The sequence below is a fragment of the Pseudochaenichthys georgianus genome, chromosome 1 (assembly GCF_902827115.2).
Source record: "Pseudochaenichthys georgianus chromosome 1, fPseGeo1.2, whole genome shotgun sequence".
In the NCBI taxonomy this organism is placed as follows: domain Eukaryota; kingdom Metazoa; phylum Chordata; class Actinopteri; order Perciformes; family Channichthyidae; genus Pseudochaenichthys; species Pseudochaenichthys georgianus.
In genome coordinates, this window is record NC_047503.1 from 10,126,895 (window position 1) to 10,154,137 (window position 27,243).

A 27,243-nucleotide genomic window follows, 5' to 3' on the forward strand; every position below is an offset into this window, starting at 1 on the left:
TGTTGATAAGGTTTTCAATGAATGGACCAAATGTAATTGAAAAGGTAAAAACATTTTGTATTCAATAATATGCTCTCGAATGGCTCTCATAATTCCATTTTATATATATTATTTTGTGTATGTTAGAGTAAAGTAAATCTAATACAATTTGCTGCCATTTCTCCCCGCTCAACGCATCTCAATGCTGACATATAAGGCAAGAAAATCGGGTTTTTGTAGAAAAAAAATGGTACAGTTCCAGGCTTATTCCGACCACAGACACTATAACACTGCAGATCATTTATTCAATTCAAAAAAATAGTGCAAGACCATATCATGTAGAGCATGAATTATAGTGGAACTTGCTTATGTGTGTATGAGGTAGGGTGAATGTCAAGTCAATCCTGAGGTTATGCTTGAGATGTATGTGCACGTTGTGTCCCCTTTGTGTCTCTGTGTGTGTGTTGGCAGGGCACTGTATCTTTACCAGCAGCCCCAGTTACTTGGAACAAAAGCTCTGTTGTTGAAGGATCGTGTGACTCTGTCTGTGTGTGTGTGTGTGTGTGTGTGTGTGTGTCTGTGAGTGAGTTCCACCCTTGTCATGTGATCTGAGCTCAGGGCAGGGTCTGAAATGCTGACTCTCCCTGAGAGGGTTCTTCCACAGACAAGCAGCAAGCATGCAGGCAGAGAGGGGAGATGAACGACCAGATGGATGTCAGACTGACAGGAAGTGTGGACGAGGGTCAAATACAGGTGGAGAGACAGAGAAGGGTGCAGGAAAAGCCCTGTTGCTTTTCTTTACGCTACAAGAAAAAGACCACTGGAATTATTTCACTCTCCTCGTGTCTCTTGGTGGATTCTAAGTGGCAGCCAAGTAAAGATGCAAGCTTCAACTTTACTGCAGCAAGGCAAGTTAGGACTGTTTTCCTTCTTATTAGTTTGGATGTGTTTGTTGGGATTTCATAGTGGGGGAAAGTGGGCCTGTCAGGATGACTCGGCTGTAATTTGTAATGTCTTGAGACTGCTACTTATTCACCATGAACCAAAACAAGATTAGAGCAAGCTAATTGTGTAGTTCCACCTAGAGATGTCCCGATCCGATCACGTGATCGGGGATCGGAGCCGATCACGTGATTTTCAAAAAATCGGGGATCGGGAGAAAAAAATCGGGGATCGGGATTTTTTTTTTTTTTTTTTAGAAAATATTTTTTTTTAATTTAATGTTACAAAACAAAAATGACCATGTTCACGTCTTAAAGTCATCCTGAGGACTTAGTTTTGGTTTAAAATTACACAACATCATGTATGTGTTGCTTCTTTTGGGCTTGTTTTCATAGACCTGGTTGCTTATTTCTCTGAAATCTGGCAACAGAGTGGGCGCAGTGTCTATAGTAGCAGTAAGCTAACGAGAGGCTACGTTCAGCTGGTGACTCGGGAGTCGGGACAGAGAAAATGTCAGGAGTTTGGAAGTATTATGAAATTGAAAGCGAAGGCAGTGTAACAGCCAGATGCAATGTTTGCAAGGCAGAGGTTCCGCGTGGTGGAAAGAACAGAGCTACGTTCAACACGACCAATCTAATACGCTACCTGAGAAACAAACACCAACAACAACACGGCGAGTACACAGCGGCCACTCAGGTAACGGCACTGAAACAACCGACACTTTCAGAGACTTTCAAAAGGAAAGAGAAACTGCCCCAGAACTGTGAAAAGGCCAAACAATAACAGCCAAGATAGCTGAATTCATCGCGTTGGATGACCAGCCGTTATCTGTTACCTTTTTTTTCTCTTAATGCATTGCATAAAGATCGGATCGGGAAAAATCGGTATCGGCAGATTGTCAAAATCAAATGATCGGAATCGGATCGGGAGCAAAAAAAGGTGATCGGGACATCCCTAGTTCCACCCTATCATGAACGTTTTTACTGAGAGGTTTAGCTGTATGTCCAATATTCTTTACATTGCAGCACAACTACTTTCAGTTCCTGGCATACCAGCTGGGGCAGGGCAAGTGTGCAGCTCAGTGACTGACTTTGACTATATTTAAAGGATTCATTACTTTCCTTGTATCTCCTTGTAGTTTCTGGATTCAATGGTTTTTGCTGCAATGGCACTCATAAATGTTTAAGCTGAGAAGGGAAAAGGCAGCCACGTGTTAGCAGGTCCTGTTATACCTGTTTTTAAATCAATTCAACCTTGCCTGAGAGACTACTCCTAACAGATCTTGTCTGTTTGGTTTGTGTGGGTGTGTCTGTGCTCACATGTTATTAACCCATTTGTGAACTCGGCCTGCAGCATGTTTCCTTTGACCCCGCCTTTAGCTTCACATTGTGTTGTGCAGTGCATAACTATTTTCCTCATGGATGGTGGTTTTTAAAGAGGACATATCATGCTTATATTTGTATGTAGTGCCTCTACTGTGACATCTCTCCATGCTTTAATGTTCAGAAAGGTCTTTATTGTCTCATACTACCTGTGCTGCAGCACCTCTTTTCACCCTCTGTCTGAAACCAGAGCCCAGTCTGCTCTGATTGGCTAGCTGGCCAGCTCTGTAGCGATTGGTCAACCGCTTGGATATATGCCACCGTACCTAGCTTATCAAGTACAATGTGTTGGAGCACTAGCCAATAGATGCGCGAGTGTTGTGTAGTGATGTCACTATGTTACAGAAGTAAACAAAGGAGTCCAATGGAGGTATTTCAGGCATAGGGGAGAGTGTGGGAGAGAACACAGGGATTTTAGCCTTTACAGATCATTACTATTACATTATTATTATTATTATTATTATTATTATTATTATTATATGTCACTTGTTAGACGCTTTTATCCAAAGAGACTTACATACATTCGGTACTGTGGACAATCCCCAAAGGAGCAATTTGGGGTGAAGTGTCTCAGGGACACAACGACATGCAGTGGGACTCGAACTTGCTACCCTCTGATTCGAAGTCCAGCACACTCCCCTCTGAGCCACAGCCTCCGTACATTTACAAAAACCTAAATAACACAACATAGGAAAGGCAACAACCTGAAAGCATAATAGGACCTCTTTAATAACTTACTTGGAGAAAATATAATGAGTCCTAAACCTGAGTGAGCATTTTAGCATTATTGGGCTCCCTCGTCTCGAAGTTAAAATAAGTGTTTGGTTTTATTCCCGCAAAAAAAGCTGAGATTTCCACGTTTTGTTATACGACATAAAATACGTCAGTAAATACTCCACTGGTGAACTTCTGAAGCGTTTACATCTCTTAGAAACTGCGGCTGCTAACAAGTGGCTAAATGAGACAACTTAACGCCAGCACACGAACACGAGTCCGCCTTTAGTTTAGCGGTGTCGGCGTGAAGTCATGCAAACTTCATGTACTTTGTTCATATCATTGCGTTAGCTATTTACTTCTGCCGAGTTCGTTTGTTCTTCAAAAATCATCACAGTGATGTTAATATGTGGAGATTATCCTGCTGAAGAACATGTGTGTCATAAACATGTTTTTTGCAACAGATCTTATTTACTACAATTTTCCAAAATGCTGTTGACTTTAATCCAGGGATGCTCACTTCAGTTACGGCCGACAAAAAGATGTCATTACTTCACAACTCTTGGAATAGCATTAAAGAGAAAAAGAACGTGTCGCAATGTCCAACTGTTCCATGAGCTTGCATCACAGCTTCTGTCAGTTCAACAGCAATATAACGACGCGTAGCGCAGCACTGTTTCTGTGCCAGAGAGGAAAGGCATAACACAACAGGTGAAATATAAAGTATTCTCACACATTGAGAATAAATGGAGGAGAATCGTTTTGAGAGAATTGATTTCATTTAACATTAGAAAATGAAACTGCTAAAATACATTATCACTCCGTCCTGATTTCCGTTACATGCCCCTCTGGGAGACCTGTGGATGTTTGACATGTATATGAATCATCACCCCTGCATACATACTGCACACCCAAAGGAATCTAGCTCTCCAAAGCGACACACAGCTCTGGACATGAGTGTCTGCTCCACGCTGTTGAATAAATAAAGAGAGGATTTGCATCCGGGCAGGTATCCTGTTGGTCTCGGTAGCGAGGGAACACCAGCACAGCATGGCTCATCTATTATGCAGCAGTTAGAGTAACAGAGCATGGCTTCATACACTCTGTGTTACAGGACGTTGATGGTCAGTAGGTTTATACAAAATGAAAGAGTCCTCTAGATCAGTGGTTCTCAACTGGTCAGGCCTCGGGGCCCACTTTTTACTTTGGCAATAAATCGCGACCCACCATTTTGAACTACTCAAATCTATTCAACAAAAAATCGTGCTGTAATATATACGCCTTTCAGCAGACAATATTAATTAAAGTGAAATACAGTGCATATATCCCTTATATCCCTTCACAGAACCAAAGATATAAACTATGCATTCTGGTACACTCTGAGAAGAAAATAAATACATCTATTACTACCTGACATATTAATAATATTTTCTGCCATTGTTTGTTTTTCACGGGCCTTAAAAATAAAAGTTTAAAAAAAAAATTCTAAAAAAATTCAAACTTTTTTTCTCTTCACTCACACATCCCACTCGAAACGGATCCGCGACCCACTCGAAACGGATCCGCGACCCACTAGTTGAGAACCACTACTTTAGATTGTCATTGATGGATTCTTCATTGGGTTTTGACTATACAATGTGTCATTACGAATAATGTATGTTTTGATGAGAAAGTTATTGCTAATCCTTCCAAGTGTGGAGATGTGCTGTGGCTGATCAGGAGGTTGTGGATGTTTAAAAAAAGTGTCATGTTAATTTTCATCCAAAAACATAAAAACACCCAAGTAGAATTATTCAGAAATGTGAAAAAATTCTTGAGAAATCGCAAAAAAAATTCCACTTGGCTTAGGTGGAAAAATGGGTGTATCAATAAGCGCAAAATGTGACATGGAATTTCATAACAATTGATGTCCCCTTACTCACATTAATACATGAAGCGAATACAAATGTGTATATCCATTGAGTTTTCACCATTTCAGGTCACCTGGCTGTCTTCTGATTTCCTAATGTTGTTGCATCTTCTTCTTCTGCTTCGTTATTGTAGGACACAAAACAAAATGCTAATGTTGCCGTTGCATCTATTATTATAATTATTTGTTTACACCGCACACAGGTGTAATTGGTCACTTCTGGCAATTATCACACAGATCTGGTTTAAGGTATTTAGTCCACCTGTTGTGTGAGAAAACAAAGAGGTTGAGCTGGCTCTGACATTTTTCTGTTGACCTAATTGTAGCGACATAACTTATTGGGAATTTTGTCGCTACAATTATAATGGTTTTCCATCGGAAGAGTTGGCGCCACCTGCTGCTTATCTCCATGAACCAGCTCCTAATAATTGCATAACTGTCGTGGATAGAAACGAGAATAGTCTGCATTTTGAAATATGGTAAACATTTTGATGAAAATCTGGCTAGGAGGGCTAAGATGCAAAGAATTGGAGGAATGGAAACTTCAACTTATAGGTTCTCCTCAATAATGGCGTTTGGTCAATAGGAAGCTTGCAGTGTGAATTTCAAATCCTGTCTCCTTTGTCAACTCTTCTGACCTGAACAACAACAACAACAACAACAACTTGAAGTTCCCTAACTGACTTGACAGTGGACGTGCCAGTCATGAACAGGCCATTTTCTTCTAGGGCAAATTGCAGGAAGCACAATATTTGTTGAAGGCTAAATATGTGTAACCAATCAGAGCAGACTGGGCTCTAGTTTCAGACAGAAAGGAGGTGCTGCAGCACAGGCTGTATGAGAAAAAACACTTTGTAAGACATGAAAGCATGTAAACATGTCACATGTTTAGTTTCACAAAATACTAATATAAACCTGAAATGTAGCATAATAGGGCCCCTTTAAACAGCAGCAATCAGTTTGTGTATATCTGTCTCTGCTTTGCCTCGTATCCTGTCACCCTGCAGCACAGAACAGGGACTGAGGGTCCTGTGGTTGCTAGCAACAGTTACCATGACTCCAGTCCGCCCTGCCTAGATCTTCCACTGGACACTGCGTGCTAGTTCAAGGGACTGACTTCCTGTCAGTGCATTTCTTCCTGTAATAGCAGACAGGCACTTCCTGTGGACCAAAGCTAGAAGGAAATAGATGGAAGAGATACGGGAGAAGCCGTCCCTTTTTACAAGACCTGAAGTTGGGACAGATGGAGGAAGTTGTAAGGGATTATTCAGGTTGTTGAGTGAGAGCAGTGAAGTTTTGTTAATGTTCCTACAACTCTTTCAGTAGAGCAACCAGATTCACAATACTTTAAAGGAATAGTTTGACAGTTTTTGGGAAATTCTTGTTAGCTTTCTTGCCAAAAGTGAGACAAGGAGATAATACCACTCTCACTTATTTACAGCATCCAGCCCTGGCACGGGAAACAGAGGAAAGATGCTATCTCCAAAGTTAACAAATCAATCTAACGGCACCTTTGACAGCTTACTTATATTGGTGAGAAAGCAGAGGAGCATTATTTTAAAGGGTCAAAGTATTTCTCAGCAGCTCTTGAGGTGGTCGGCATTTTTTATTATTATTATTATCAAGAACACTAGACAGGTGTGACATATAGTAATAGGAAGACTATCATTATCAAATCATCATCAAACCCACGTTTGCCCAATCTGAATCACACACTTTATTGTGTTGAGCTAAATGTTGTTTACCAAGTGTGTGTTCTGTCTCCAGGGCCCTCTGCTCTCCAACGTGGTGCAGCCCAGCAGACAGACGGGGTACTGGGACCGCTGATACCGGAGGAGCATGAGTCATGACCTCAGTGGTGCTGGTCGATAATGGTGGGGCGGTGGTGGAGTATGTCACAGCTGAAGAGGAGGACCCTCAACAGGTGGGTCAGACCAAAGTTATATTCTAAACTAAAACTTACACTATAAATATTGTGCAGCGAGTCGATCATTGACCGTCTTGCTGCACATAATCCCGCTAAGTACACGGCTACATACTAAATAAACCAACAACTGGATTCACAATTTTAAAATCATTGAATTGATTCCAAAAGTATTGTATTGCTTCTGCCGTACCAACGGCTGAACTGGGGTGACAACAACGTAACTTAAAAAGACGGCAGAACTGATCGAGTTTTCGTGGAGCTGTCCTACTGTAGTCTGTTCACATTTTCTTTTCCATGACCAGTCTTTGAACACTGTAAAGCACATACGGTGTTCCTGTTAGTTCTACTTCCTGTCTGTCTTCTGCTGATTCTCTGCCATCCAGCACTCTGTCTTTAAACCTCCTTCTCTTGCACTCTTTTTCTGTTCTTTTCTGGGGACAGCAGTTCAATATACAAATGAGTATACAATTGACAGAATAAAAGCAATGTAGACAATAACAAATATTGATTGATAAGAACCAAATCATCAGCTACATTTAAACAGATATATCGACTCAGATGAATACATGATGACTCAGACTTGTGACTCTGACTCGAACTCAGGAAATGACGACTCGACTCGGACTCAACATGGATTCTTCTTGGGTGACTCGGACTCGAGCATAGGTAATGAGGACTCGAGAAACCTTTTCATTTCATTTCAATTTCATTTCAAACCTTTATTTAGACAGATAGGTCCCTTGAGATCATGGATCTCTTTTACAAGGGAGACCTGCATCAATTTAGTTCCACATGAAACTTAAAAACAACATAAAAACAAACAATAGAGGACATCATAATTACATATTCACCAACACTTACAAACAACCATAGTGTCAGAAAGCATCTCGTGCAGACGTGCCTTAAAAACATTCAGAGAAATAAAATTGCTCAATTTCTATTTGGACTGTAGGCTGTTCCAAGCAAGTGGAGCTGCGCACATAAAAGCCGTCTTACCTAAGACAGTCCTCACTCTTGGCACATCTAACAAGACCACATCCTGTGATCTCAGACAATAGCTGCCTGCAACTTTCTGCTTTACCAGAGAACAGATGTAATACGGGAGTTTGCCCAACATAGCTTTATAAATAAACGTGTACCAGTGACTGAGCCTCCGTACAGAGAGTGATGGTAAACCTGCCTTGGTGTACAGTGTACAGTGATGTGTAAGCGCTTTACAATTTGTGACAAATCTCAGAGCACTGTAATACGCAGCATCCAATTTGCTCAGGTAATTGGCAGGTGCATTCATATACAACAAATCACCATAGTCCAGCACAGGTAAAAAGGTCACAGTGACTAGCCTTTTCCTGGCCTCAAGCGAGAAACAGGACTTGTTTCTGAAAAAGAAACCTAGCCTAACCCTCAGTTTTTTTAGCAGGTTATTGACATGAAGTTTAAAAGAGAGACAATCATCAAGCCAGATACCAAGGTATTTGTAACAGGCAACAACTTCAAGTTTTGTTCCTTGCGTAGTTACAATATCTAAAACAGGCTCTGGTGTCTTTTTTGCTTTTGAAAAGAGCATTACCTTGGTTTTATCCACATTTAAAAGAAGCTTTAATTCAGAGAACTGAGTCTGAATAGTGTTAAAAACAGCCTGTAATTTAACAACAGCCTCTTTAATGGAGGGACCTGCACAGTACATCACAGTATCATCCGCATAAAAATGTAAAGTAGCTTCATCCACATTATCACCTACGCTGTTAATATATATGGAGAATAAAAGTGGTCCTAAAACAGAACCTTGTGGTACACCATTAGAAATGTTTAACCACTCAGAAGACAGTCCATCAAAATGAACACATTGGGACCTTTCAGAGAGGTAGTTCACAAACCACCCCACTGCAAGGCTGGATATGCCAATACTGAGTAGCCTCTGCTTTAAGATGAGATGATCAACGGTGTCAAACGCTTTAGAAAGGTCAATAAATAGAGCTGCACAACTCTGCTTATTATCTAAAATACTAGTAATGTCATTTACCACTTTCATTGTGGCAGTGATGGTGCTGTGTTTCTTTCTGAATCCTGACTGATGTTTAGACAGGATATCATTTATACATAAAAACTCCTTTACCTGTTCACTCACAAGTCGTTCGAGCACCTTAGCCAGAACTGACAATTTAGAGATTGGCCTATAGTTATTTAAAATAGTTGCCTCCCCTCCTTTCAGTAAAGGCAAGACATAAGCAGACTTCCATACTTTTGTAATTGTATTTGTGCTGAGGGAGAGGTTAAAAAGGGAAGTAAGAGGTGGAGCAATAAAGTCTGCAGCTATCTTTAAAAAGAAAGGTTCTACGTTGTCCGGGCCGGCCGGTTTCCTAGGATCTAACTTGGATAATGCTTCATGAACAATACCAATAGTTAAAGGAGTAAAACTGAAAGGGTTTTCCAGACCACATTGTTCAGAGTCAAGGATTGGAGCGTTCACAGAAGCAGAAGTACAGTCAGTGACAGAATCAAACAGAGAGCCACAAGACACAAAATGCTTATTAAAGCAATTTAGCATAGTAGCCCTGTCTGATATAATGCCAGATGCTGTGGTGAGGCACGGAGGTAGCTCATTTGGGATATCACCAGTGGAAATCGATTTTATGGCTTTCCAAAATTTCCTAGGATTATTCAGGTTTTCTGTGGTAACTGACAGATAGTACTTTGATTTAGCACTTTTTATTTGAGATGTGAAGCTATTTCTTAGCTGCCTAAAACGTAGCCATTCTACTTCTGAGCCTGATTTCCTAGCCTTAGCCCAAGCATTATTTCTCTCATGAAGTAGACTGGACAGCTCAGCAGAAAACCAGGGATTGTTTCGTCCCTTCACTCTAAATTTACGCAGAGGTGCATGTCTATCTATAATTTTCATAAAACCAAGATAAAAATAAGACCATGCAGTTTCTACATCAGCACACAGATTGATTCTACCCCAATCAAAATCAAACAGATCATGCACAAAACCCTGCTCCACAAAGTGTGTTTTTTGTCTCTCTTTGTGATGATACGTGGTTTAACCTTTTGGACCTAAGTGTCCCAAATTGTGGCTACAACACAGTGGTCACTCACATCATTAGGAGGACTGTCTATAATCTGGGTAAAATTCAAAGAGGTACACAGGTTTTTAAAATCCTCTGACACAGAAGTTAACCAGTCCCAATTAAAATCACCAAGCAGCACTATTTCCTTGTAGGAAAGTTGTGACAACAGTGTTGCCAATGACGATAAAGAGTCCTTGAGAGCCGAAGGAGCCCTGTAGCAGCCCACCACAATGAGCTGTTGACCCTTTGTTACCTCAATATTCACGGCTAAAAATTCTAGCTGTTTACTAACAGATTTGGAAACCATATTGGTTACACAAAACTTATTTTTCACATAAATGGCAACGCCACCACCTTTTTTAGCCCGGTCAGTACGATATACACTGTAACCATTTATGTAAATGTCAGAGGCCAAAATGGATTTATCTAGCCACGTTTCTGATAAGACAATGACATCAGCATCAGTCGAACTCGCCCAAATACGGACAAAATCTAATTTAGGTAACAGACTACGCACATTTAAATGAATTAAACCTAGCACAGATCTAGATATAAAATCAGCAGGAGTAGCTATTTGACTAATACTGCTCGGTGGACCTGGATTTGGCTGTACATTTCCTGATAGTAACAACAATACAAATACCAAGCACCTTTTCCTCTTAATCAACACACATACATTGTCAGCTGTTCTAGAGTCACCAGCAAACTTCGCAAAAGTGAGATTAGAGTTTAAAAAACAATTCTGAAGGACCATCGTGGCAGGCATGTGAGAAAGACAAACATTTTCCGAAATGAATGTACGCGACAGTGCAACCAGCAATTGTTTGTGCAACACCTCCGAAACTGTACAGGGGATGTCCACTGCGGGCGGCAGAACATACCCGAATCCAGTAGATTGTTCAGGACGACTGGCGATCTTCTCCTTGTCCAGCACAGCCAAGAAAAGGCACAGCAGAAACACGACAACCGCCATTCTCCCAGTCCAGCACAACAGTTTCCACGCTGTTCCCGGAGCAAGGTGGAACCAGGCCTCAGCTACAGCAGCACAGCAGAGCAGAGCAGGTGGAACCAGGCCTCAGCCACAGCAGCACAGCAGCACAGCAGAGAAGGTGGAACCAGGCCTCAGCTACAGCAGCACAACAGAGCAGAGCAGGTGGAACAAGCCTCAGCCACAGCAGCACAGCAGAGCAGAGCAGAGCAGGTGGAACCAGGCCTCAGCCACAGCAGCACAGCAGCACAGCAGCACAGCAGAGAAGGTGGAACCAGGCCTCAGCTACAGCAGCACAACAGAGCAGAGCAGGTGGAACCAGGCCTCAGCTACAGCAGCACAGCAGCACAGCAGAGAAGGTGGAACCAGGCCTCAGCTACAGCAGCACAGCAGCACAGCAGAGAAGGTGGAACCAGGCCTCAGCCACAGCAGCACAGCAGAGCAGAGCAGAGAAGGCGGAACCAGGCCTCAGCCACAGCAGCACAGCAGAGCAGAGCAGAGAAGGTGGAACCAGGCCTCTGGATAGCCTATGCCGGATAGCCTATGCCTGTGATGTTTTACAAATCAGATATTAATCTGTAGAAGTAAAACAAGAGAAATAGTATAGCAATATCCTGTAAAATTATGTAAAAACATGAATAAAACTACACATCTTCAGATGTTATGCATAAGTGTCTACACTAATAATACGTAATAAACCTAAACCTTATTGCCTGGTTTTAACACTTATTTAGCAATAATATGTCACTAGAGAGAAAAGGAGATGGCATGTATCCTTCAACTATCTTCTTATTGAACCACAGAAACTCAGAAGGTGCTACGTTGCAATTGCCCCACAAGCAATCCCAAAACAAAACGACCATAGAATCAAGTGCAAACTTTTTCTGGAAAACAGAAACTAAATGAGCAGACACACTGGATACTACCTTACACTGATAGCAAGTCAAAGAAATGTTAATAAACTCAAAGCTACATTTACCTTGGGTCGGACATAAGCAAGAGTTACACTGCAACTGCAGTCACGACAGAGTTCTCTCTTCTTTTCTCGCAACTGCCGTATTATCTTGTTTTTCTAATGTCTCTTCATACCTTTCCCCTGCAGGAGGGAGAGGGGGAGGGGGACTTGGAGTTGGAAGGAGAGGGAGAAGGCGAGTGTGAAGATGAGGAGGCCTATGAAGAGGTGCAGGACAGAGAGGAGGCCGAGTACTTCCCAGCAGTCATTGTGGAGGAGGTTCCCGGCGCCAGCATGGCTGAGGAGCAGGGCTACTCCGCCCAGGTGTTGGTGTACGACGACGAGGTCTACCAGATGCAGGAAGTGGGGATGAGCAGGAGGTGGAGACAGAAGTGGTGGCAGGTGAGACAGAAATACTCCTGTGTTTAATATCCTTTTGGCGCTGTGGGTGGGTTATCTAATGACTATCATCCAGCCTCTTTAACACACCCCACTGCCAAACCTTGGTCAATAAGCTTCCTGTTTCGTGCTGAGATATTTGACTCGCAGTTCCCATTTACTTTAAGGGTTGCATATTTTAGAAACCAATTTAGCTTTATAGGAACCCCTACAATTACCATTTGTTTATCAATAAAACATTGCTCTGGAGTCAGGACGAGTAGGGCGCCTGCATACCCGTGAGACTCTATGAGAATGATTTTTTAAATAATAATGTTTTAGAGAAAAAGTGCATGTTTTGCAATAAGTAAGCAAATGACTGGATAAATGAGATTATTATAAATTCAAGTGTCTCTTTAATTTGTTGTGAAACATCACATATTTGTGTGCTGTGCTATGTTCACACACTGCCACCTTGTGGGTGTTTTTTGAAAATGAACTATTACATAAACTATTTTGGTGTCCGGTAATCTTTTATTAAAGGTGACCAGTGTCCCTTCTGGTGCACTGTATTCTAAAGTAATACAAGCTGCATTCATTCACTGTCCCACATTTAAATTTTTAAACTGAATTTTCAAGAGGATGAAGATATTGTCATCATTATCAGTAAATATTTCTGATCACAGAGTATTCACTTGATACTGTACAGTACACTACATATAGTTGACTGTATTGTTACATCTGGATCCAAATATAAAATGCTGTTTAAAGCAGATGGATGAAGTGGTTACATGCAAAACTAGAAATGTTATAACTTGGTATCTACCACCAACAATAATAATAATAATAATAATGGGTTTAATTTATAACGCACTTCATATTGAGTTCAAATCCCGAAGTGCTACAAGTAGTGAGCATGGAACAATATAAAACAGTACACAACACGGTATAATTTAATAAAAAGCAGTAAAAACAAACAATAAAAATAAATAAAAGGGTAGTAATAAATAAAAGAAATGGTCTAGGAAAAGTCTCTATTGGACAGATGGGTTTTGAGGCTATTTTTTAAATTGAGTAGACACAATTCTGCTCAAACAAAGCAACACACAGGAGATCTAGGAAATCAGTTATACATATCCTTGTTTTGAGCAGAAGTTGATTAAAAGGGGTGTCTTGTTGAAGTTTACTACCTTTATCCGACAATTTCTTTGCAAACTGCAACCTTGTTCTCTGATATTTCGATTTGTGTTGAGTGAGTTATTTAAATCACAGTACAGCTTTATTTGACGTTGTCACTACGCAATGAGGGAGGGCGAAGGAAGGATTTCCTGTGTCGGCCGCGGAGGGATACCGTACTGCCGCTGTAGTGTGTCTAGTTGAATTCGAAGAGATTTCCCATTAGCGGCGGAGTGATCTGAGCTTGTAGCTTCCTATACAATTCAGTGAGGAGTCAATGTGAATCTGCAGCAAGGGGAAAACATGGCGACTTCACAGCATGAGGGGCACGCAAACCAGCTCGATCTGCTCATCAGAGCCGGTAACGTATTTTTATGTACTTGTAAAATCAATCCGGGAGCTAACTTTTACTTGTGGGGTGTGTTTGTAAGCTCGACCGCTGCGCCTCAGTCCGCTCAGTAGTGTGCTAAATTAATGGAGGGCAATCAGGAAGTGATCACCTTGGTTAGCAACCTGCATGGCGTTGCTACACGGTTTACTAAACCCGATTTAAAAGATATGAAAAACTTCCGCAGGGCTTTCCAGTCTGCACAAACCGAACAATGGCTGCACGAAGTGTGTTTTGCATGTAGGAGCAGATTTTTCCCACTGCTGTGTGAGCTTGAATAACGGTCTGCGGGTCGGCTCTGCACAACCAGGAAGTGTAAAGATGTTGTCTTTCCTACGTCTTTGCCACGCTGTCTGAGTCGGAAGGACATGTGGGTTTATTTTCACTAGCATACATGTGGTGCACACCGTGAAATATCTACTTTGGTGTTATGACTGACGAGTGTTGGTGTATTTAATTGTGGTTGTCATAAGTTTGTGGGAATGGTGGGCTGTAACGGTCTTCACACATTTTCCCTTAATAGAAGTCCATCAGTCATGAAAACGTTTTAACCATACTAATTTATTATTGTGAATGTTATGTGTTGGGGGTACATTTTCTACATTTCTTGTGAAGTTGTTTTCTTTTATTTCTATATAATTGTGGGTTTCCGTTATCGTGGTGTGCAGCTGCTGACTGAAGCGTGGGACGGCCTGCCTCACTCGCTTTATTCTCTGTAGTTCTTTCTGATGCGGGCGGCTTCAGTCTTCGATCATACATATTTACAAATCTATTTATTCGTTCGATTTCAATAGCGTTATAACCGTCCCTGATAATGAGCACATAGTGTGAACATTGTGTCGTTTTCACCTCTGTTTTAACATATTTTAAAGTATTTTTGTCCCATCTCGATGGCGGAAGCATTGTGTGTGGAGAGGGCGTGGTATGTTGTTGAATGATTACCCTTTGGTCCAATAGCGTGAAAGCTGCTCTATTACGTCAGCACATGTCCAATCAGATTTAACCGAAGGCGGAGTGTCAACCTAATAGTTGGCCAATAGGAGGTAAGGAGGTTGTTGAGTGACAAGAGGATTTGTGAGCTTCTTCGAAGAGAACTGGAGGGAAAGGATGAAGACTGTAAACACGGAAGTCATCAGAGGCCGCACTACTTTTTGTCGGACTTGCTGCTATTCTTGGCGCCCCTACACAGTTGAATGGCTTATAAAAGCCTATTGCTTTTCCACATAGAGTACTTTTTCTATGATTTACCTACACACAATGCACATTTATTATACGCATATCTATGTGATTAATTTCCTACTATTGAATAACTAATGATAAATCAAAATACTAACATTTGGGACGACTAACTAATGGCCGAAGTGTCTATTTGTGGTCGTTTAGGTCAAGCAAAGCTGCAGCTCTTTGACATCACACCTTTTAGTGGTCTTATAAAAGTATGGCTGCCTGTTTTCAAGGGCAGCTGAGCTCAGTGAGCTATAGGGTCTCTGCTGTGATGGCCACCAATATGTCCTGTTTGTTTCTGAAAGGAATTGAAATCTAAAGATAGCCCATGTCTCCCCTATGCTGTGTCGGTTGCCTCACTGAGATAGCCAAACATGGACAGGGCAGGGTGTAACGGGATCTTGTGTTTCCCACCAGTGATTGACACCGACAGCAGGTGCCCTACGTGGCAACTCACCATTAGCTTCAGGATGATTTTTAAACTAGATTGTGTCTTTTAAAATGGCATATTTTAGATAGTTAATAAGGATGATATAACTCCTGTCACTCAATATCCAGAACCAATCCTGGTATCTTGCCACCTCCAAAAAAGATTGAACGTGCCATGTAAAAACTGTTAACTTGTTTCACAAATGAAGAGCCAAATTCATGAACACATTTCCCACTGTGAACTTTGACCTTTAAAAGCATACAATGCTTGGATCAGATCAGTATTTGTTGTCAACTAAAATTGCCATCAATTTTGGGAATTTATTTATTTCACTAGGAGGCGCCATATAGTTGCATTTTGTTTGCTGCACTGTTTAAATACTGGGATAATTAATTAATTTGCAAGTAATTTATTTTCCTTTAAGGAAGTTATTATGTAAACTATTATTCTGTAAACGATGGCTAAGGTATGTGAAAGAAAGCTGGTGTAGTTTCCTTGAGCAGGACAGAGGCTTTTACCGTGGGGATAATTAAAGAGCAACTTATATATTTAGCTTAGACAGGCTCCACTGGTTAACATTTTTTTTTTTTTAAACTATTTGCCAATTGATTCTGTACGTTTTTGTTTTCAGTGGAGGCTTCTGTCCATGGCAACCATGTGTACTGCTCTGACAAGACCATCGAGGCTGCAGAGGCTCTGCTCCGCATGGACTCACCTTCCAGCATCAGAGAAGACCGTAGCCCAGGTAACACACACTAACTCATAACACTTCACAACCAAAATGTAGAAATAATTATAGTTACTTGTCCTTTTTTGTTTTGATCCAACATGATTGTGTTGTCAAATAATAATTGTTGGGGTTTGTTATCTTTTCTGTAGTTTGTACTTAAAAGTAATTTATTCTATCTCAAATATGTTTCAAATTTCCCAAAAATAGTTTTGAGGAGATCTCACAGAGGTTTATCACAATATCTGCTTTTGTTGGACACTATATTGTCCCTGCAGTATTTAGGCGCTTTCACACCGGAGCACTTTTCCCAGGAATAGTTCCGATAGTTCCTGGGATTTTGCGTTCACACCAAAAACATGGTAGGGTCTCCCTTGGCAAATTGGTCTCAGGCAAGGGGCCAGACTAAGATTGGTTCAAAAGACCTCATGAAAGACGACACAAGAAGTGAGGATACCCGGCCCGGAGGAAGCCCGGGGTCCCCTTCTGGAGCCAGGCCCAGAAGGAGGACTCGTCGGCGAGCGTCTGGTGGCCGGGCTTGCCACGGAGCCCGGCCGGGCCCAACCCGAAAAGGCAACGTGGGCAACACCTCCGCTTCTCCGTCCCGCGGGCCCACCACCTACGGGAAACAACGATGGGGTCGGGTGCGCTGCTAGAAGGGTGGCAGTGAAAGCGGAGGGTCTCGACGGACCAGACCCGGGCGGCAGAAGCTGGCTTTGGGGACGTGGAACGTCACCTCTCTGGGGGGGAAGGAGCCGGAGCTTGTGCGGGAGGTGGAGCTTTACCAGTTGGATCTGGTTGGGCTCACCTCTACGCACAGCGTCGGCTCTGGAACCTTACTTCTGGATAGGGGTTGGACTCTATTCTTCTCCGGAGTTGCTCAAGGTGTGAGGCGCCGGGCGGGTGTGGGGATACTCACAAGTCCCCGGTTAGGTGCTTCGTTGTTGGAGTTTACCCCAGTGGACGAGAGGGTCGCCTCCCTACGCCTGCGGGTTATGGGGGGGAAAACTCTGATTGTTGTGTGTGCTTATGCACCCAACAGCAGTTCAGAGTATACGGCCTTCTTGGAGACCCTGGAAAGAGTCCTGTATGGGGATCCTGAAGGGGACTCTTTAATCTTGCTGGGAGACTTCAACGCACATGTGGGCAATGATAGAGACACTTGGAGGGGCGTGATTGGGAGGAACGGCCCCCCTGATCTGAACCGGAGTGGTGGTTTGTTACTGGACTTCTGTGCTAGTCATGGATTGGCCATAACAAACACCATGTTCGAGCATAAGGATGCTCATAAGTGTACGTGGTACCAGAGCACCCTAGACAGAAGGTTCATGATCGATTTCGTTATCGTATCATCGGACCTGAGGCCGTATGTTTTGGACACTCGGGTAAAGAGAGGGGCGGAGTTGTCAACTGATCACCTTGGGTCGAGTGGCGGGGGAAGCCTCTGGATAGACCTGGTAAGCCCAAACGTGTAGTTCGGGTGAACTGGGAACGTCTGGAGGAGGCCCAAGTTCAGGAGGCCTTCAACTCACACCTCCGGAGGAGCTTTTCGGGCATTCCTGTGGAGGTTGGGGACATTGAACCAGAGTGGTCGGTGTTCAAAGCCTCTATTGCCGAAGCCGCGGTGGGGAGCTGTGGTCTCAAGGTCCTAGGTGCCTCAAGGGGCGGTAACCCTCGAACCTCCTGGTGGACACCGGTGGTCAGGGAAGCCGTCCGACTGAAGAAGGAGGCCTTCAGGGATTTGTTATCCCGGGGGACTCCCGAGGCAGTTGCAAGGTACCGACAGGCCCGAAGGGCAGCAGCCTCATCCGTGGCCGAGGCAAAGCAGCGGGTGTGGGAGAAGTTCGGAGAAGGACTTTCGGGCGGCACCAAAGTTGTTCTGGAAAACTGTCCGACACCTCAGGAGGGGGAAGCAGGGGACCATCCAAGCTGTGTACAGTAAGGATGGGACGTTGTTGACCTCAACTGATGGAGTGTTGGGGCGTTGGAAGGAACACTTTGAAGAACTCCTGAACCCGACAACTCAATCAACGTTGCGTGGAAGTCGGAAACAGTACCGAAGGAGTGGCAGACCGGGGTGGTGGTTCCCCTTTTTAAAAAGGGGGATCAGAGGCTGTGTGCCAATTACAGAGGCATCACACTACTCGGCCTCCCCGGGAAAGTTTACTCCAAGGTACTCGAAAGGAGGGTCAGGCCGATTGTCGAACCTCAGATTGAGGAGGAACAATGCGGATTCCGTCCTGGTCGTGGAACGACGGATCAGCTTTTTACTCTCGCAAGGATCCTGGAGGGGGCCTGGGAGTACGCTTATCCGGTCTACATGTGTTTTGTAGACTTGGAGAAGGCGTATGACCGGGTTCCCAGGGAGTTACTGTGGGAGGTGCTGTGGGAGTATGGGGTGAGGGGGTCTCTACTTAGGGCCATCCAATCTCTGTACTCCCAAAGCGAGAGCTGTGTCCGGGTCCTCGGCAGTAAGTCGGACCCATTTCCGGTGAGGGTTGGCCTCCGCCAGGGCTGCGCTTTGTCACCAATCCTGTTTGTAATATACATGGATCGGATTTCGAGGCGTAGTCGTGGGGGAGGGGGTCTGCAGTTCGGTGGACTAAGGATTGCACCACTGCTTTTTGCAGATGATGTGGTTCTGATGGCTTCATCGGTCTGCGACCTTCAGCACTCACTGGATCGGTTCGCAACCGAGTGTGAAGCGGCTGGGATGAGCATCAGCACCTCCAAATCTGAGGCCATGGTTCTCAGCAGGAAACCGATGGACTGTCCACTCCAAGTAGGGAATGAGTCCTTATCCCAAGTGAAGGAGTTCAAGTATCTCGGGGTCTTGTTCTCGAGTGAGGGAACAATGGAGCGTGAGATGGGCCGGAGAATCGGAGCAGCGGGAGCGGTACTGCAGTCGCTTTACCGCACCGTTGTGCCGAAAAGGGAGCTGAGCCAGAAGGCAAAGCTCTCTGTCTACCGGGCCATTTTCGGTCCTACCCTCACCTATGGTCATGAAGGATGGGTCATGACCGAAAGAACGAGATCGCGGATACAAGCGGCCGAGATGGGTTTCCTCCGCCGGGTGGCTGGTGTCTCCCTTAGGGATAAGGTGAGAAGTTCGGTCATCAGGGAGGGACTCGGAGTTGAGCCGCTCCTCCTTCGCGTCGAAAGAAGCCAGTTGAGGTGGTTCGGGCACCTAGTTAGGATGCCACTTGGGCACCTCCCTAGGGAGGTGTTCCAGGCACGTCCAGCTGGGAAGAGACCAAGGGGTAGACCTAGGACCAGGTGGAGGGATTATATCTCTTCGCTGGCCTGGGAGCGCCTTGGGATCCCCCAGTCAGAGCTGGTTGATGTCGCCAGGGAAAAGAAAGTTTGGGGCTCTCTGCTGGAACTGCTACCCCCGCGACCCGACCACGGATAAGCGGGAGAAGATGGATGGATGGATGGATGGACCAAAAAGATCTGGAACTAGAACTTTTTTTTGCAAACCTTTTCAGTCTTTCCTGGGGAGAAAAAGGTTCCAATTTCTGATTGGCTGGGCGAATTGCAAACCGCGCCCCGTAAAACTCAAAAGTGTTGTGAAGCTGCCATTGTATTTTCTGGCATTAGCATTATTAGCATTAGCCCAGCGCACCAACGGAGAGAGACTAATGTATGCAAATTCATAAAAGACACATATAAAAGGCTTCTCAATTCTCTAATTTCCCCTCCTTGACTCCTATCCTCGTGTCTTAGTCCCGCCCACAGGAGATGCGAGCGGAGGAGTCGAGGAGGGGAAACCAAGGAGAAGTAGCAGGCGGTTAGTGAAATGAGAAATCCTCTCCTGAGCGGTCATATCACGTCTCCTCTCCGTTCCTCCAAACCCCGCCCCCGCCGGAAAATTATGAGTGACAGGCTGATAGTGACCTGATAGAAACTTTATTATTCACTTAATCACTGATTGAGATATGATGAAGCTAACTTAGTCTCATACATTCATGGGATTTATATAACAGTAAGACAGAGAATAAGTGTGCACTGTGCACCCACATGCACTATTTTAGTTTTGATATGCTGTTGTAAATACTCCTGTTGTAAATACTCCTGTTGTCTGCTGTGTTCAGACTCAAGTCTTGTGTGTGATTCAGGACCTTCAGTGTCCTTTTTTAAACAGAAGACCGTTGCTAGAAGCTGCAGCTAGACTGCAGAAGCATTAGTTTTTTGTTTTTGAGGATGGAACAATTTTACACAGATATAGGGAGGCTAGACCTACAGTTGATTTATTATGGTTTATAATTTAATGTCAAGAAGAAGAAAAAGATGGCTGAACTGTTGGCTCTCACAACATTTCTGGAGCCTTGTAGATCCAGAAAACTATAAGAACATTCACCAAGCAGCACTGAACACGTCTGCTTTATTTGGCTCTACAGACCTTTGTGAAGCAGCTTTTTCTGACATGAATGAAATCTAAATACAGAACAAGACTGACTGATCAACATTTAAATGACTCTGTTAGAGTGAGCCTAAGTGGGTACCTTCCAGCATACACCTCTATGGTGGACTCCATGCCGTGCCAGTCATCTCACTAACTGTGAAAAAGAGTGAATGCACTTATTTTACACATGCCATAAGATGCTTGTAAGGTGGTGATTAAGGACATGTATGTGAATTCTCAGTGATGTACTTAACTATGTGGGCCATAATAATATGTGAGACATTTTGGTTTTCTTGGACCGTGATGTGAAGTTAAGATTTGGATAAGCTTTAGGTATTGTAATTTCACACGTGTACAAAGCTCAATTCAACTGATGAGTGCTATGTGAAGAATTGTAAGCGATGTGATGCAAATAGCTCTTGGCCACTTTCATTTTTTCAAAGTAGCTCTCAGGTGAAGAAAGGTTGGAGACCCCTGCTCAAGAGACTTTACTTGGGCGGGCCAGGTATATTAACGGCCTCCCAAGTATATTTCGCGACCCATTTATTTAAAGTTATTTTGTAAAAAAATGTATGTATTGTGAACGCAACGCTGCACAAATGTGGGTCTGCCTAACACAGGTTGACTGGCTGTCCACATGATGTGGCCTGCCGACATGGCCACTATCATACAGATCATAAATCAGAGCCCTCGATTGGTCTCTGTGTGTCATTCAAGCTCGGGATAACCTCAGGTGAGGTGAGGTAAAGGACTCTGAGTGTTTAGATAGTTAACTTAGTCTAAGTTCTCAGTGGGTCTCAAACGGTTTGGTTACCATTTATGTAAACACATATTTCCATTTGAGAGGGGAGTGATTAGTCAAATATGCATGGATAAAAAAAAAAAGTTAACTAGGTGAAAAAAGGTAAGATACACTTTTAAAACTTGTTGAGAGCTAAAACTAGTCTTTGCTGCTGCCTCAAAGAGAAGCAGGGGGAGAGGAGGGACACAGGAGAGGCTGATTCAGGAGCACGGACACACTCACAACTATAAATGAACCAAAAATATATAAACAAGTTTCAGTGTTTTTTCATATTGGAAATGGTATGTTATTGGTTATGGCCATGATTTTATGATTATTGAAATGCATACAGTTCTGTTTCATATAGGTGTTCCAATAGATCTAGTCTCTTTATTTCCCCCTCAAAGTGCACCAGATTGATGCATTTCACTCCAAAATAAATAAACAAATCTTACCGCAGGAGCATGACCCCGGACCCCCCCAGAGGATTTGAAGTCCACACCAACTTAAAATCACATGGGTTCCTAAATACATTTACCATTTTTATTTTATTTTTAAATAGTAACCCATGTCCATATGTTTATTTGTGGGTAGTAGATCTAAACTATAGGGCTATCATTATGGGCAGCAACACTGTAAATATTGACAAATAAATCTAGCAAAATGGCACACAAAAACTGGTAGTGGCCTGGCTGGGTTTATAATAACTTATTGTCTCGGTCCGGCCCTGGCTGTACCTGTTTGCTCTGCCATCGCGTGAAGGGTCTGCTCACAAGCGACCAACAGAAAGGTTAATCTTAATATTGTTGTTGCATGTCACCTCACCGCCGTGGCTTCAGTAGAAGCTCCTGGGAATACTCCCAGCAGCTTCTACTGAAGCCAGTCCCCAACTCCGGGGACTTCCGGCCGGGGACTTCGGGTGGCAGTATACGCCGTGAAGTGGTTTGCGGCCTGCCAGTAAACCCAAAGCAGAAGAAGAAGTGACGTCAGCGGCTTCATTTGCCTAATCCTCTCTCAGGGACTTATTCCGGTGTGAACGTGATCTGCTCTTTAGTTCCCGGAACTAAATACGGCAAAGTACTTGGTGTGAAAGCTCCTATTGAAATTGTTTGCCAGTGAAATAATAATAATAATGCTTCTTGACCTCTTATCTGATCATTAATCAAACTGGTATTAAAGCGTCATAATGTTGCCTCAATGCCTAATTCTTAGATTCTCCCCATTATATCCTCCAACCAGACTCTTACGTCCGGCCTTGCATCGTCACGCCAGACTTCCTTCACGCTGCCATGCGTCCAGACATGATTACAGAGACAGAGGTGGAGATATCCACGGAGGAGTGCTGCGAGGATGAAGACGAGGAGATGGTCACCCTGCTGGAAGAACCAGAGCCAGGACACGAGCCTGTCAGGAAGAGGAGGGGTAAGACATGTAGAGCTTGTGGTTGCAAAATACTACAAACGTTTGTAAAACAACTGGCCGCTCTGTCACAAGCTAGGCTGCAAACCGCAACCCAAAACATTGAGTTACCCTGTTTGATTATAGTTATTAAGTAGTAGACCTTTGGGTGTATATTCACTAAACAGGGACACCATTTAAGCAAATGATTAAGCCCTACTTCAAATGTTTTCTTGTAACAGCTGGGCGGAAGCCAAAGACACATCAGTCAGCTGTATCCAATGGCTCCCTGGACCTCGGCATCAAGAAGAAACCAAGAGAAGGGAAAGGTAACTTACATTTAATTTCTTTACAAGTACAATCATGAGACATTATGGAGATGTGTGAAATGGGACACCCAGGTGATCTATGCAAAGCTTTAGAATAAGGGTTCAGAGACTAAACAGAACAATATATCTTACTAGTATTGGAGAGGGTTCATAAACATTTCAAGCTTAAAAAAAACAAACTTGAATTGGTTTCAAATAGATAAGATATAATAAACACAATATATGAAAATGGGGAAATAATGGTATAAATTAAAGAGACCCTCTTATGCTTGTTGGGGGTTTTCCCTTTCCTGTAGTGTGTTCTTGTATAGGTTTCTGTGCCTGTAAATGGTCTCCAAAGAGTACAATCCCCAAGTTCCCTGCATAAAACACACATTTAAACCTGAAAATGAGAATAATATGTCCTCTTTAAATGCAGTTCAGAGTTGAGTAACTTTTCGTATTTTCAAGCTTCAACATATCAACAAATGCTGTTTTAAGTTTTGTAGAGCACAGATACATTTTGGTTTTCAGTGCATTGAATTAGCTTGCTTTCCAGCAGGAAGCACCACCTACCTCTGGGAGTTCCTGCTGGACCTCCTCCAGGACAAGAACACCTGCCCCCGCTACATCAAGTGGACCCAGAGGGAGAAGGGCATCTTCAAACTGGTGGACTCCAAGGCCGTCTCCAAGCTGTGGGGCAAACACAAGAACAAGCCGGATATGAACTACGAGACCATGGGGCGGGCACTCAGGTGAGCGTGTGTATAAATACTAAAGCTGTGACGTGCTTAAACGATTGGACTTACATTTGCAAATTACTTTAGATACATTTAATTGAAAAAAGCCCAATGAGCTGATTGGCAGACTGCACAATTCAAAGACCAATGTTCAGTTTTATAATGCAGTTTTATGCCACTGATATAGTATAGTACTAATACAAATACATAATATTATATTGGTATAATAATGCAAGTACACCTTTTCAAGAGCAATGCACTTTTAAGTTAAAGGTGGGGTAGGTAAGTTTGAGAAACCGGCTCGAGATACACTTTTTGTTATATTCCATGGAATGCTCTTAACATCTCGATAGCAATGAATATTTTAAGTGCTTTGACAAAAAATCCACAAAAAATGTCATCTGTGGAAGCCGTGGCGCTGTAAAAAGCACGACCAATCATCTGAGCCGGCCGGGCTAAAATAACTGGATGGCCTACCTGCCTGTCAGCCTTCCATCTGTGCACAAATGTATCTCGTGCCCTCATTGGTCATGTGCGCGTTCCTGTGTGTTGGAGGAGGGGCTCTGTAAGGAAGTGGCAGATTTTCTACGGTTGTATATTTTCAAATTCTAGCGACCTCGAGCTGGTTTCTCCAAAATGACCTACTCCGCCTTTTAAAGGAATGGTGAGACATTTTAATAGGAATGTTTACAAAAAAAACACATTAATAAAAATACATAAAATAAACAGGATAAGATGCCTGGTAACATACAGGTTAAACTTTTTTGAAACTTTGTGCTGTTTTCCTTTTTAATGTGTTACTCCGCTGTAGAAAGCTATCATGAAACTAAATCTGATTGTTTATAGCAAATGGACTAGATGTGATGACGGAGCAGCTTTCAGACCAATCAATGAAATGAGCTTAAATGCATCTTTGTTTTGGATTGATTAATACATGTTGTATTAATCAATCATATCTGTCCACTCCCATGTTTATAATAGTTTTTTGTTTTTTTCATGAATTGCGATAAACCACCCTAATTGACTTATCTTATATCTTAATGTGATTAATCTTGATTAATTGTTTTAATGGATTGACGTCCCTAAGAAATATGTAGTTTACCAGAGCTGTAAGGTGCTGGAATAGACTTGTAACTCCTGATCCCCCCCCCCTCAGATATTACTACCAGCGCGGCATCCTGGCCAAGGTGGAGGGCCAGCGGCTGGTGTACCAGTTCAAAGACATGCCCAAAAACATTGTGATCATCGACGACGACAAGGCAGACCTGCCTTCCTCCGAGGACCTGATGAACTCTGAGACCGTGTCCTACGAGCGCGTGCCACCCCCCTCAGACATGCTGCTGCACGCCTCCGAGCTGACGTCCTCCAAGAAGCCCAACATCCTGCGGGGCGCCAACAGGGCCAACGTGGTCCACGCCACTGTCACCACGGGCAACAAGGTCATGACCGGAGGTGCTACAGCCATGGTAACGGGCTTACAGAGGATAGTGTCCATGTCAGGAGCGTCGGACAGGAGTCAGACGCAGCACTCTCACACGGCCATCATCCCCACGGCAACCGGGCCCAGGTGAGACTTCTGCGGAGATATGCTAACGTGCTAATGCTACATCTTCTCCCAGGATTCACTTCTGACTGTGTGCCCCCTTTCCTTTGGTTCACAGGACTGTGCGAGTGGCGATGCAGATGCCTGTAGTCATGACAACATCGATGGGTCAGAAGATCTCCACGGTTGCCATGCAGCAGCAGACAGGAATGACGGGGCCAGCCGGACACACCACCCTCCTCACCAACTCCTCCGCCCTCGCTGCCGGGAACACCAACTCACAGCAGAAGGTGTGTGGAGAGCATTATATATGTTAATACATTAAAGCAATGTACGTTTCAGAGTGGCCTTTTATTGTGGCCAGCCTAAGGCACACCTGTGCAATAATCATGGGAGTACTTCGTGACCACAGAGTGTGAAGTTGTGATCAGCTGTTTTAGCGCAGTTCTCCAGTGAAGGGGGGAGTCTCCCTCCGCAGCCGGTTGGCGTAGTTTTGGCACAGTTCCGTTGTATAGACCGACGTTAACAGCAGCCCTGTCTGTGCACACGGAGACCGACTCTGTCGTCCGGTGATCTAACCGCCTTCTGGAAAAGCTTCACAAGTACGTCGGTACGCAAATGCGCTTTGTGACACAAGTGACGGTACGCATTTCAGATGACGCACATAACCTGCGTACCAGTTATGTGCACCCCTGTACCAGAGCCATATTATTACTATTATATGGCTCTGCCCTGTACTACAGCAAAAGTATTCTGCGTCGGGACTTCCTGCAACAACACCACGCCGTTATCAAAGATGTTCTATTGAGAAGACGATCACTACGTGACAAAAGTTTTCAAAACCGTGGCTACTGAAATCAATCTTACTAACTGCTGTCTGTGCAATTTACTCCGCGAGTTGGCAGACTTTATTTTGCTTACTTTAACATCATTTTTCATGGTGGGGCTAAGCCATTTCTTGGTATGGGTGTAGCCTACCCCAGCCATACCCTGGCGCTGCCACTGGTGGCACGTACGGGGCGGGCCATTCTGCACATGCGTTAACGCAATTAATTCAAAAAATTAATTACCGCCGTTAATGCGATAATTTTGACAGCACTAATATATATATTAAATGTACCTGTAGTTTTTACACACCTGGTGGTAAAAAAAAAGACTAGTAGTGAGCAAATGACATGAGCATTACTACTATGAACAAAACAAAGCCAAGAACAGTTTTGACTCTTCAAAGTGACCATATTTATTTTCCCAAATAAATATAATTGAGTCAATCTGACAATGACAATGTGTTTCCCTGAACAATGAGTGAACAATATTAAGAAATGGAAACAACTATTACCTGGCATTACTCTGGCAAACTTCTTGCCTTTTTCAAAAGCCTCGTCGATAGGTAAAAGCCCTGGTGCCTTTGCAGCTGGCTTTGGATTCGCTGCTAGTTTAGCAGCGCAGGCGTCTTCGTACGCTTTTAACACACCATCGTAGCGACGGCGATGTTTCAGGTGACTAATCAGGTTGGAAGTATTATAGCTCGTTGCCTTTTTCCCTCCTCGTGGAACTTCTGCATTGCATTTGTTAACACAAATAGCAAGCGAACTATCGACTCTGAAACTTTGAAATAGTCCCATACTACCGACGACATGTTTGTTTACTGTCCTGGCTTCACGGCAGCACACCATTTACGTCACAGCCAGGCATGAGATAGGGAGCGCTGGATTTGTGAAAAACTCCCCTCTTCCTAAACCACTAATACCACAGTACTGGCAAAACGGGAGGAGCCGAGTGAAAAACAAGCGCCCCTCATCCCAATCCACCCACACCGCAGTATCTTTTTCTTTTTTTTACCCAAAAAATATATTGTATATTATCGGGGCTATTAATACT

At 43.5% G+C, this 27,243-nt stretch overlaps 1 protein-coding gene across 1 annotated transcript in view; it reads left to right on the forward strand.

The window, feature by feature from the left end:
• The first annotated feature begins 577 nt into the window (after positions 1-577).
• The window catches only part of LOC117447402 (ETS-related transcription factor Elf-2-like), a 28,901-nt gene continuing 2,235 nt past the window's right edge, over positions 578-27,243 (forward strand). The window contains 10 exon segments of the mRNA XM_071204281.1: positions 578-887; positions 6,694-6,850; positions 12,015-12,228; positions 12,231-12,266; positions 16,092-16,205; positions 22,613-22,795; positions 23,014-23,100; positions 23,639-23,834; positions 24,976-25,386; positions 25,481-25,652. Of these exon segments, the coding sequence (XP_071060382.1) occupies positions 6,773-6,850; positions 12,015-12,228; positions 12,231-12,266; positions 16,092-16,205; positions 22,613-22,795; positions 23,014-23,100; positions 23,639-23,834; positions 24,976-25,386; positions 25,481-25,652 (1,491 nt within the window). The 5' untranslated portion in view covers positions 578-887; positions 6,694-6,772.